The sequence below is a fragment of the Chelmon rostratus genome, chromosome 1 (genome assembly GCF_017976325.1).
Source record: "Chelmon rostratus isolate fCheRos1 chromosome 1, fCheRos1.pri, whole genome shotgun sequence".
Classification (NCBI taxonomy): Eukaryota; Metazoa; Chordata; class Actinopteri; order Chaetodontiformes; family Chaetodontidae; genus Chelmon; species Chelmon rostratus.
Window position 1 is genome coordinate 17,863,540 of NC_055658.1, and position 13,455 is coordinate 17,876,994.

Genomic DNA, 13,455 nt, shown 5'->3' on the forward strand with positions numbered 1-13,455 from the left:
ACAAGTCTGACTTACTGCCGGCAATGCGAACCAAGCTCCTGCTCCGGTCATACAGAGACCGGACGGCCCGTAGCAAAGGGCCCCGGACTCCATACTCCCGAAGCACCTCCCACAGAATGCCACGAGGGACACGGTCGAATGCCTTCTCCAAGTCCACAAAACACATGTGGACTGGTTGGGCAAACTCCCATGAACCCTCGAGCACCCTGCGGAGGGTGTAGAGCTGGTCCAGTGTTCCACGGCCAGGACGAAAACCCATTGTTCCTCCTGAATCCGAGGTTCGACTATCGGCCGAATTCTCCTCTCCAGTACCCTGGAATAGACTTTACCAGGGAGGCTGAGGAGTGTGATCCCCCTGTAGTTGGAGCACACCCTCCGGTCCCCCTTTTTGAATAGAGGGACCACCACCCCGGTCTGCCAGTCCAGGGGCACTGTCCCCAACTGCCACGCGATGTTGCAAAGGCGTGTCAACCAAGACAGCCCGACAACATCCAGAGACTTGAGGTACTCAGGGCGGATCTCATCCACCCCCGGGGCCTTGCCACCGAGGAGCTTCCGAACTACCTCGGTGACCTCAGCCTGAGTGATGGATGAGCCAGCCTCTGGGTCCCCAGCCCCTGCTTCCTCTACGGAAGGCGTGGCAATGGGATTGAGGAGATCCTCAAAGTACTCTTTCCACCGCCCGACAATATCCCCAGTCGAGGTCAACAGCTCCCCACCTCCACTGTAAACAGTGTTGGCAGGGTACTGCTTCCCCCTTCTGAGGTGCCGGACGGTTTGCCAGAATATCTTTGTGGCCGACCGATAATCCTCCTCCATGGCCTCCCCGAACTTTTCCCATACCCGAGTTTTTGCTTCAACAACTGCCCGTGCCGCAGCACGCTTGGCCTGCCGGTACCTGTCAGCTGCCTCAGGAGTCCCACAAACCAACCAGGCTCGATAGGACTCCTTCTTCAGCTTGACGGCATCCCTTACTTCTGGTGTCCACCACCGGGTTCGGGGATTGCCGCCACGGCAGGCACCAGAGACCTTACGGCCACAGCTCCGAACAGCTGCGTCAACAATGGAGGTGGAGAACATGGTCCATTCGGACTCAATGTCTCCAACCTCCCTCGGGATTTGGTCAAAGCTCTCCCGGAGGTGCGAGTTGAAAACTCCTCTGACAGAGGGTTCCGCCAGACGTTCCCAACAGACCCTCACTACCCGTTTGGGCCTGCCAAGTCTGTCCAGCTTTCTCCTCTGCCAGCGGATCCAGCTCAACACCAGGTGGTGATCAGTTGACAGCTCAGCCCCTCTCTTCACCCGAGTGTCCAAGACATACGGCCGAAGGTCAGATGACACGACCACAAAGTCGATCATTGGCCTTCGGCCTAGAGTGTCCTGGTGCCATGTGCACTGATGGACACTCTTATGCTTGAACATGGTGTTCGTTATGGACAAACTGTGACTAGCACAGAAGTCCAATAACAGAACACCGCTCGGGTTCAGATCGGGTAGGCCGTTCCTCCCAATCACTCCCCTCCAGGTTACACTGTCGCTGCCCACGTGAGCGTTGAAGTCCCCCAGTAGAACGACAGAGTCCCCAGTCGGAGCACTTTCCAGCACCCCTCCCACAGACTCCAAGAAGGGTGGGTACTCTACACTGTTGTTCGGCCCGTAGGCCGAAACAACAGTGAGGCACCTGTCCCCAACCCGAAGTCGTAGGGCAGCAACCCTCTCGTTCACCGGGGAAAACTCCAACACATGGCGGCTAAGGTGGGGAGCTATAAGCAAGCCCACACCGGCCCGCCGCCTCTCACCGCGGGCAACTCCAGAGTAGAAGAGAGTCCAGCCTCTCTCAAGGAGTTGGGTTCCAGAACCCAGGCTGTGTGTGGAGGTGAGCCCGACTATCTCTAGCCGGTACCGCTCAACCTCCCGCACTAGCTCGGGCTCCTTCCCCCCCAGCGAGGTGACATTCCATGTCCCCATTGCCAGATTCTGAGTCCAGGGATTGGGCCGCCGGGGCCCCCGCCCACGACTGCTACCCAATTCCCACCGCATCGGCCCCTTCTGATCCCTCCTGCGGGTGATGGGCCTACTGGAGGGCGGGCCCACGTCGCTCCTTCGGGCTTTGCCCGGCCGGGCCCCGGGCGCTCGCCTGCGAGCCCCAACCCCAGGCCTGGCTCCAGGGTGGGGCCCCGGTAACGCCAATCCGGGCGACGTAATGGTCCTTGTTTTATTTGTTTTCATAGGGGCTGTGGAACCGCTCTTCGTCTGACCCATCACCTAGGACCTGTTTGCCTTGGGAGACCCTACCAGGGGCAATAAGCCCCAGACAACATAGCTCCTAGGATCATTTGAGTACTCAAACCCCTCCACCACAATAAGGTGGCGGTTCAAGGAGGGGTGTTTGTGCTATAATTTGTATATATTGTACTAACTTCACTGTACATTAATTGTTCAGTCTGACAACCAGACAAAGAACAGCTGACAGTGTTGTGAACTGGTTGTAAAGAAGTGCAGCACAAAAGACTACAGCAGTGATTATTTATTACCGAAGGCGTTGCCACAATCAACGAAACAAGAATCTCACATAAAATGTCACTTTGATTCATTGTCAGTGAGATTTAAATTGCATCTGTCAAGGCTCTAAGCCAATTGAACTACATCTCTAATAATTCATCACACGCGGGCGCACGCACACACACACACACACACACACACACACACGTTCACACCTTTGAGGTTCTTCCATTGATTCAGCTGCCATGAAAACTGATGGTTTTCGGCTTTCAGTGGGTGTTCAGTGTGCATGTTGGAGGAAATCTTTGGGACGCCTTGTTCACAAATAGTAACTTCTCTTAGCCTAATGCACACGCACACACACAAACACACACACAAACACACACACAGACACACACACAGGCATGCTGAGGCTGAGATGATTTATAGCCAGCCGTGTCTAATGGATTACTTTGGCACTTGAGAAATTATGAAAAGAAATTAATTAGCCTTTAGTGACCCTGCTGTCCATCTCTCTCTCTCTCTCTCTCTCTCTCTCTCTCACACACACACACACACACACACACACACACACACACACACACACACAGGCACTTGGCTGCTTACTTTGGATGTAATTACAGCAGAGTTGTGCTTACCTGTCACAGATGTATCGTCACTAAATCAAATTTGTTTCGTATCATTACTGCACCATGGTGACATTTTTGATGACCTGACCAGCATTACAGAATGAATAAGCAAATATTTATTATTAACATTCAGTGGTTGAACAACAACTAATTGATGTAAATGACCTATACTGTTTGCATATCAACATTTTTAATCAATTAAATTCATTCAAATCCTTCAGAAACTGTACAGTGTTCCATTTGGCATTAATTAGTAAATAATAGAGGACATATTGAAGCATGTACTCATCATTATAAACTGATCTTGTTTAAGTGGTTATAGTTTAAATTTAATTACTGTGGTATCAAAGTAAGAAAGTTCTTACTATTAAAGAGAGATAAATGACCAACAATGAACAAAAGAGTAAATAGATTTTAAATATTAAAAGTATTAAAAAGATATGCAGCATAAAACAACAACTGACAAGCCAACAGCCATAACAATAATTAAAAAAAGCTGAAGATTACAGAAAATCTGTACAAAAGCAAGTGATTTATCACATGATAATTACTCCGACTGCCACAGAGCCCTTTAAACACTACAGTGACAAAGGTAAACGGGTGAAAACCAGGGAGACAGAAACAAACAGAGAACAGCAGCTTAGTTCCCCTTCAGTGAGGATTTCAGTGAATAGCTGTTATTTTCTGTCTCTCCTCTGGCTGAATTCACTTGGAGAACAGAAAGCTCAGCTCAGTTGAGGAGTTATTGTTTCTCTTGTCCTCTGTCCTTGTGCCTCTCGTGTCCTTAACCTCCACCTAAAAGGAGGATTCTCCAGAATCCCTCCTTGCGTCTGTGTCCGAGGTGTTTCCACTGGTTCGACAGAACGGGCTACAACATCATGCAGGCCTCCTCCATCCCAAACAGGATAGCAGGAGGCAGCCTTTAAATTGGGTTGAAATCATGCTTTCCATTTCTGGCAAGTGTCCAGCACAGACATGAGCACTTGTTATGAATTATTTTGTGCTTTCCTGTCTCCTGAGCTTTGAAAACCAGCTGGTATGAGACAGAGACGAGAAACGCTGGAGGAGACGTGATTACAGTCCACTCCAAAATAAGTCCACACTTCAGATCCAGTGACCCACACACAGGCACAGACAGAGGTTTAGAGCCCTGTGATGGTTGTCTATGTGTATTTTTACACATGTGTCATTCTGACAGAGAAGTGTTGGGTTTAGTCCCCTGCTGTTTATCCTGACATACAAAAAAAAAATCTCTTCTTTGAGATGCCTCCCTGAGCGACACATAAGCAGATGGCAGGGACTGTGGGTGTGTTAGTTTCCCAAAATATGTCCTGAAAAATCACTTTTTTTAACCAGCACGTCGGCTGAACATGGGCTGCTGCTTGCATATGAATATATGGTTATATTGTCAGTAAATCAAAACTGATTGAGATAGGAGCGCAGAAAGGGAGGTCAGTTGAAGAAAAAGGAAGCCTGACAGATAAATAAAAAAATGACAAAGACAGATAGAGGGAGTGAGTCAGCGTGAGAGACAAAGAGAGACAGACACAGGGTGAGCAACATGGAGGGATTATTAGTGACTCTGTGTGGGGGATTAGAGACCTGCCTCACCTGCCTCTGCGCCCCCCCCCCCCCCCCCCCCCCCCCCCACACACACACACACACACACACACACACACACACACACACACACACACACAGCTCACACATGGAGGCGTTCAGCGAGTGGTACAGCTGGAACACGAGACATTTCTATGGATTTTCCACCTTGGATGCTGCAGCAGAACAAATCCTATGTCTTTTTCTGGCTGGCTGGAGATCATGAACGCAGACATTCTTTCCAGATGAAGTGATTGTACCATGCAACTCTGTTGAGACTCGCATTTACACACCGAGTCACCAACCACACTTGTTGTTTAAGTGAAATATGTGATCGCGCCAGCACAAGTGCATCATATAGTCTTGACAAATCCTTTACTAACCACCTCCTCTGTTTCCGTCTCTACCTCTCCTGCAGATCTGAGTTCGACCTGGACTATGACAGCTACCACGAGGACTACTATGACAGGTACTGTCAGAAAGCTACGCATGGCAGCTCACACACCTTACTGCTTGTCTCTGTGTCACGGTAGGCTAAAGGAAAAGAGGCCCAAGCGGACTCTTCATCCTTGCCGTCCCCGCTAGTCTCTGCTCCCTGTCGCTGTCTGCCACACAGCTGCCAGTCATCAGAGCCAGGAGCTCACACACAGACTCAAACTAAATCTCATATGAATATGAGATGTATCTTTGAGATATCTGTACTGAGCTCAGACTTGGTGTATCATCAACTTGAGTTGCATCCATAGAAAAGTTAAAGATGTTGCCTTGAATTAAGCATTTATGGGAAGATATAGCTCTAAATGATCACAGTATTGTAATATGACATGGGTTGATAGTTTTGTGTATCAATACAAATGTTCCAGTGACCACTTTCCATAGACTGTTCATTTCATATCAGTGTTCCTCATTAGTGTGGCAGCTAATGATGAGCTATTGGTGCATACAGGTGTTCTATCAGTATGTTTGCACCGTGTGCATCAGTGTGTTGACTGAAGGAAAACCTGAGTTGTTGCGCACTCCGTCGACCCAGAAAAGTGGCTCTGACCAAAACCGATCTCTCTTAGTCTCTGTGTAACGACTATAAATCTGCTTTTATTTCCTGCCGTCTCCACTTTTAATAAATGCAGGGCAAAAGAAACAACTAGTCCTGGAACAAAATGAAAAACAAAACCTTCACTGAAAGACTAACAAAGCTAAAACTCTTTACTTTTCGAGGCAGACATTAAAAATGACATGCTAACATGGCTGTCTCTGTTGTGAGAGCGACACAGGTTACAGGCCATTGTTCTCGCTTCCTACCAGCTTCCAGATCAGGCTGAGGACAACCATACATCCCGCTTATGTAACACCGCTTGAAAACACCGAAATAGAGCGCATCGTTTGAGACTCATGCTGAACTCTTAGCTTGCAGTGGGTGTTTACCGCTTCCGTGTTACTGCAGAACACACTCTTGTGCAGTGTACACTTAAGTGCGGCGGTTAGGAAGAGGAGGTAGTTTGTTAGACCGAGATCCACTCAGAGTGGCTGTGTTATTAGACCTCCACTGAAATTGCGCAGGGACCTTCCTACATCCCCCAGGCCTCACTCATAAACACTCCACTCAGCACATCTGAATAGAAGAAGGCGGTCACATTGTACACACACAAACGCACACACTCACTTGCAGAATATACATTCTGCAAGTGTGTGTGCTTTTCTCGCACATGTCGATGCTCTGCTGCTCTGAGTATTAACTGTCATCTGTATTTTTTTTTTTTCATTTGGTTTTCCTAACTCTGCATTTTTCTGTCTTTGCTCAGGGGGGAACACTCACCACGGATTTTCAATTTGTTTTTAACACAGTGCATGATTATTCCCCATGCTGCTGGGTAGCACTACTGACAGCTGTGTGTGTCTGCGTGCGAGTGTGTGTGTGTGTGTGGGAATGGAAATGCATGTGTGCATATTTATATGTGTAAGCACATGTGTTGCCTCACATGCCTCTGGGTGTGAGTGTGTGGGGGACTGTGTGTGTGTTTGTTGTTTGTGCACATCAATATGTGGGAAAGAGAGAAATGACTGTTTTGGTCCGCTGTCCTCTTGTGCGAACACGAAAGAAAAGTGTCTTTCAGCACACAGATAACAGCTCAAGCTGACAAAGCTGCTTTCCGTGTGGGGTCTAATCCATAGAGACAAACACTCCCTCTCACACACACTCACACACTTTTCTGTAATCCTCACTCGTCTGCAGTCATTCATTGTCTGAGCTACCATTCTCAGAGATGACACTTCAAAGCCGGTGTAACAACACATTGTCTATATGCCCCTGCAAACTGCTCTAAAGGACTTTAAACTCCCGTAAGTCTTTGGTCTCTGTGTCTCCACACACGGACAATGCTCAAAGCCTCTAATCTTACACACTTATGGTGGCCTAATACACTTCATATGTGACATTGTGATGTGCGTGTGTGCGTGTGCGTGTGCGTGTGTGTGTGTGTGTGTGTGTGTGTGTGTGTGTGTGGGAGGGGACTGCATGTGCTAAGAGCACAGTTTTTGCAGAAATATCAAGCACAGAGGCTTCATACAATATAACAGAATGGAAAAACAATGGAGAAAAATTTGCAGGAAGCCAGGCTGCATCTGACTGACTCACTAACAGCTCAATCAGTAAATCTACATCACCGTCTGACTCCAAGTCCTTGCAGCTGACAGCTTGCTCCCCCGTTGTTGGCTTGTGATATACAGCAGAGGAGCTTTTCAAAGCTTTTGGCTTTGCAGAAACCATTTAGGCTGTGCTCAGACTGTCCTCGATCCGGGTATACCCAGATTGTGACTAGATCCAGCTGAGATGAGTTGCCGTTATCACAGATCATAGTGTGTCTGCTAAATCAGAATGATCAAGAATTTGTAGTCTGCAGGTCTTTAAAAGGAGGAATTAATTCTTGAGAAAAGGCCATAAAATGTGTTCAACAGTCTGGAATTGAATTTGCACAGGCCTTAGATATGTTCTCCTCCCTGCTGTAAACATTCACAGTAGTTTTATCTTTTTAGTGTGTATGGATGCACACTCTCCGGAGATGTTATATCTATAAAGTACCAATGAGACTGGTGCAGCAGGAGGCCATTCATTCCTTTTTTGTGGCACTTCAGTCAGCACGATCAGCCCTAAAGCAACCACTGTCACCACTGCTAGCTGCAGTAGCTAGGAAGCTCATTGTCTCATTGCTATTAAAAGATCCTAAAATTTTATTTTTCTCAACCAAATCACTCACAATCTGCATTTATAGCATTAAATTAAGTAGAGACAGCAGTTTTGCTCGTAGGCGATTGGTTGGTTTTGATCCTATCGCTGTGTTTTACCTGGTCATCGGATCAGTGGCTGTTGAGGTCAAATGTGAAGCTAAATCACTTTCCTCCTCCATCACATCACCTCTATTTCTATTGAAACCCCCACAAACGCACAGTGTCATTTCCGTAAGCACCATAGAGTTTAGCTGTGATACACCCCCTGTCACCAGCACTGCTAGCCTGGCGGAGAGCTATTGATTGGCCCTGACAGAACCAATTACATTCAGTGACAGATAGAGACATGGAGCTGTCCAGAGGGAGGAGGCAATGCCAGTTCAGCGAGAGAAAGAGAGATTGAAAGTAAAAGACAAAAGAACTTTGAATATAAATATCCATGTTTTTCTATGAGATGCTTGCACAGATGCTTTTTTTTCTCACTGTCACGTCTTTCCTTAGTATCTCTTTTTTTTCCGGCTTGTCTCACCCCCTTGTTTGAGTTATGGCTGGGTTTGAAATTCTCCGATATCAGTGCTAATACAATATCTGAGTTTCAAAGCTGACAGGAAAAACTAAGTTTTATATTTTAAGAAATATAAACTTGTTTTTTCTACAATACCCTTTTATTTAACTAAAGCCAAAGATCTCAAATGTTAAATGCTGTTGAAAAACAAGCAGCCATGCCTGAACAAATTAGTCTAAAATTGGCAAAATTTTGACTGAAATCAGAAACTGCTCTACCTAAGAGAAGTAAACGTGACTGGTTTTAATTGCTTGACAGTTCTTGATGCAGTTCATCTGTGCTACAGTTGCATTTTCGTTGGTACAAAAAAAAGGTATTGAGGTACGATACTGACCCTAGATTGAGTGTTGCACTGTGCCTTGCATCATCAAGGAACAGAGGCTGTGGACAACTCAAACTATCTGCTGTCCATCTATATGCTCACTTCAGTCAATATATGACAACATTACCCTGTTTCTAACTTCATCCTCATGTGAGCAGGCTCGCTTTTATCATGATTTCAAACACTTACAATAAAATCACAGAGCACCTTCCCACGCTTACAACAAACTGGGTGCACAAACTTGTGATGTTTTCAAATTTGTATTTACTGTTTTTTTTCTTAGGGTGTATGACTACCAGCGTGTGCCAGCATCCCTGTCTCCCCTGCCTCCCCTGGGACCCAGTCTGGCCAAGCGATCCCGTTCCTCCTCCTACTCCACCGGGCACAGACGCAGCCGAGACAGAACCCACTCCAAAAGCTCCAGAGCCCACTCCACTAGTTCATCCACAGCCAAGTGTGAGTAATATGAATGGACTAAGTCACCAGAAAGGGTTGATTTACACTGTTTGCCTCTCTGTAAAAACGCTAAATATAAAGCTGCGATCGTCATATCTTTTGCCTCTCATCATTTTCGTATAAGGTAGTCACAGACAAACACAGACTCTTTGTGGTTTACTGAAGTCACAGCAAGCACTTTTTAGGTGTTGAAGTTCAACAGTCAACAGTTTTAACCTCTTTTTCTCTGTTGCTCCTGCTTTGATGAGACAAGTAATGCAGTGGGAACATTAGCTATAGTCAAACAGCTGCAAGACACCTAAATCTGAGCCTGAGTGGCAAGTCAGAAACGCAAATAAATTCAGCACATGCTGCTCAGTTTCTTCATACACCAAAGACATCAAAGATAATACCAGATAGCATTTACTATAAAATGCTGGAAATAATTTACTTTGCATGCATTTTTTTTCTTTTATTCAAAAAGTAATAGGCAGACATTTTGAGAAATACTCCGGTTTGCTTGATACTGCTTTCATATCTAGACCAAATCATATATAATCATAATCATGTTTTAATTAGTGACCTTTAGCGGCGCTGGTAGGTGGATTTTGTCATCTTTAGACAGAGGCAGGCTGCTTCCCCTTGTTTCCAGACTTTGTGCTAAGCTAAGCTAACCACCTGCTGGGGGTGGTGGTGTCAACTGCCTCACCTAACTCTCTGCAAGAAAGAGTTTCCCTGTATTTCCAACTACTCCTTTAAAGCTCTCCCTAAAGAAATGTTCAGGTTGTGTAATTTCCGAATGTTCATTACGTTCAGTCTCTCTCTGTCTCTCCCTGCAGTGGGCATGGAGGAGTTGCAGGTGATTAAAAAGGAGCTGACTCTGATAAAGACACAGATCGATGGGCTGCTTGACAGTCTTGACAGGATGGACACACAGCGGAATGACCACAAAGGTGAGACACTCATTCACAAAGACAGTGGAGGCAGGTAGGTGTGAGATGGAAAGATAGATAATCTATTCGCCCATCAAGAACATTTTAAGGCGGACTCCGGCGATATGCCACTTTCTGATTTCTGCTTGATTAGCTCCACCAGTCACAACCCCAATCCAAATGATTTAGGATCTGTGCTGCAGGGAAACTGGGGGATGGGAATGCACTGCACCACCAGAGCCACTCCCATCTTACCTGACAAATCAATAATTTCCCTCCAGTTGGGATGTTTTTAAAAAGTTGAATCAGGGCCGATCGTAACTGGAGAGCGGATGTCCTGATTTATGGTTGTGGGCAAATTATGGAACATGCTGAACAAACAGTGTGGTTGAAGTAACTGACTGATGAAGCTTCAGAAAGCAGGCGAATATGAGGCACCGAGAACGAGGCAGGAAGAGCTGCTGCTGCCCTCATGTGGACATTCAAACACAACACAGTTTCTGCGCGTCCCAACAAGAGCAACAGCCCAGGCAATGAACAGGACAAAGCTTTACTTATTAGCCTTCCGAAGGAAATTGGTTTTACTGCAGTCTTAATTAAACTGATTGTAAACTGAAACACTTCACACCACTCATCACCCTCCTCTGAGCACTAAACTCTCAGCCGCTGTTACACTAGAATGTTCTTGTAAAAAAAAAACAAAGACTTTCACCTTAAACCTCGGAGCCATTATCAAAACATGAGGCTGAATATACAAATAGACAGTGTGCTTAAAGGAGAGTGTGTCCTGTGGCTACTGCAGTTTAGCTGTGCTACTTTCACCAAAGTGTGTGCGCATGCGTGTGTTCGATCTATTTAGAATGACCTTGGGCAATTGATAGCTCTCATCTTCAAATTAGTTCGTCTCCGTCTCCACTTGTCCCTCACTATCCAGCTCTGCTGTCTCTCGCCTTCCTCTCGCTATCGCCTGTCCGTCATCCTGTCTCTCCCACTCCTGTTTTCTGCCCGTCTTCCACAACAAAATGTGCAGACGTTTTTTTATCTTCGACCCACAGTAAACAGTTTTTTCTTCACACTCCTGTCCACAACAGTTTTCCCAGAACTCCATGTGTGTGTGCATGTGTTCGCTCCTGTGTTGTAGGATCCCCCCTGAGAGAGGACAGTCCAGCTGGCTCACCGTACGCTCTGTCTGCCAGCAGCCCCGAGCACTGCCTCTCCTCCCTCTCTCCTCCCAGCTCCCGCCATCGAATCCACAGGGAGAGCCCTGACCTGAGGGAGCCTGAGGATGACCACCACACGGTAAACGCACCTGAAGTCTGTGTGCACCTGTTCAGGAATGACTAAAATGAGCATCACTTGCTTTTCAATACAGCGTCATGCTAGTTTCTGGAGATACTGCTGGGACCCTTGACAAAGAATGATGCTGCACTTTTTGTTTATTTGTCTTAAGCAGCGGTTCTTCATCTGTCAGGGCCCCATTTTGTGGATCAAAACTCAAGTTGTCTCAAGTTAAAACAATAACACACAGGAAGGCAATGACAGAAACTGTATTTACAATAGCATTAAGAAAAAAATGTGTCTGCTTTAAAATGAGACAGACAAGATAACCAGATGTTTCAGTTTTGTGAGCCGACATAAAACTACTCCTGAGACTCCACTACTGTGAAATCAATTTATACTTGCGCAATAAAATTTCACTTAGTCATTCTGAGCTTGCGGTTTAATGAAATGTCTCTTTGTTTTGTCTGTCACTGTCTGTCCGTCTGTCACAGATGAGCAACCACAGCTCTGACCCTGAGGAGGAAATATGAGGGATGAAAATGAGAAGACGTAGACGACGTGAAGTGCCAAACATGGAGGAAGAGAACAACAACCACCAAGCCAACTCATATCAGAGGCTCAACTTCCCTCCAGCAGGATGTACATATCAGATAACACAATACATTTAATTGTATCACAGCAGCTCTGCTCGATTTCTGTGACCATTCCTTCAAGTAAAACAGAAACACGGACACAGGTGACGTGCACAAACCAAGTGCGTGCACATCTGATTGAGAAGAGTTTTATTATGTTGGACTGAGGGAGTGAGAGGGATCTTATCCACACAGTAATTACAAAGGACACCCGGAAGCACAGTGGTAAATTAAACTTATTATAATCCTGCCTACTCAGTGGGTTTGCATGAACACCAATGTTCCACTATTAATCCAAAAGAGACAATAGAGCTCTCTGATTAAAACATGATGGAAGCAGCTTGCCAGTTTATCTTTTTCAAATTAGAAGCCTTCCACAGAAACAGGCAGCATATGTCAGTGTCAGACTGTACAAATAGTAATAATTTATGTGTAGCTGGAGGTGCCCCAATGTTTCCACTGCTTCACCAGTTTCTCCCAAGAAAAAACATGAAATGATACAACAATTAAAGGAAATTTGGATTTTTGTTTATGAAGGACCTTTAATTAGATAATTTACAAACAGTATAGAACCAGGAACATTAATGAAGCCATAAACCCTGCAAAAGCCTACTTAATTATTAACATTTTCAAAATGAGGATATAACTAGAATGTTGTGCATGAACTGTGAAATGGAAAATCCCCTCTGCGGATCTCAAAGCATTTTCAAAGCTAAAGAAATCTGTACACTCTCTAATTTGCCCTCAAGAGGGCTATTTGTTGACGCTCATCTCACTTTTTTCTCTTTACTGTATACTTCTAAGATATCAGAAATTTGCTATTCAAAGTGAATCACAGTAGTCCTTCAGAGACCGAATAGTCGCAGTGATTCAGGAGAGAAACTGCTCCAAAGTATCAGTGCGCTGCTTCTCTGGGTGTGACTCTCTGAAAGACATGTTATAAGGGTGACCCTGTTATGTTCCATTGTGTTATCTCTACTTCAAATGTATGAGAGGAATGTTCAACTCTCTTCCACCATGCATTTGGCACTGTGAGGCGTGCAAAGGCCCAGGTCAGGGTGTAATATTGTGTATTACTGTAAACTTTACTGTAATTGTTGAACTGTCTGATTTTAATCTTGCTGTAGGACTTCTCATATGTTTTTTAAAGAAAACAACAATGTTATTATAATTCTTATGGTGTTACATGTTTTTGTTTGCATTCTTAAGATAAACCAAGTGGAAATGCTCATTGTCACAGTAGTAAAAGTATTTTCATATTGAGTATAAATACAGTACATGAGAGTGTGTTTTTATTCTGGAAGACGAAGATAGACGCATCATATGATCACACTGA

At 45.4% G+C, this 13,455-nt stretch overlaps 1 protein-coding gene across 1 annotated transcript in view; it reads left to right on the plus strand.

Annotated features, from left to right (window-relative positions):
• si:dkey-234i14.2 (heterogeneous nuclear ribonucleoprotein C) overlaps nt 1-13,235 on the plus strand; it is a 36,363-nt gene extending 23,128 nt beyond the window's left edge. Inside the window, exons 3-7 of the mRNA XM_041966833.1 lie at nt 5,149-5,199; nt 9,123-9,295; nt 10,114-10,227; nt 11,348-11,505; nt 11,979-13,235. Coding sequence (XP_041822767.1) covers nt 5,149-5,199; nt 9,123-9,295; nt 10,114-10,227; nt 11,348-11,505; nt 11,979-12,017 — 535 coding nt within the window. The 3' untranslated portion in view covers nt 12,018-13,235. The remainder of the gene's footprint in view (nt 1-5,148; nt 5,200-9,122; nt 9,296-10,113; nt 10,228-11,347; nt 11,506-11,978) is intronic.
• Nucleotides 13,236-13,455: the final 220 nt, after the last annotated feature.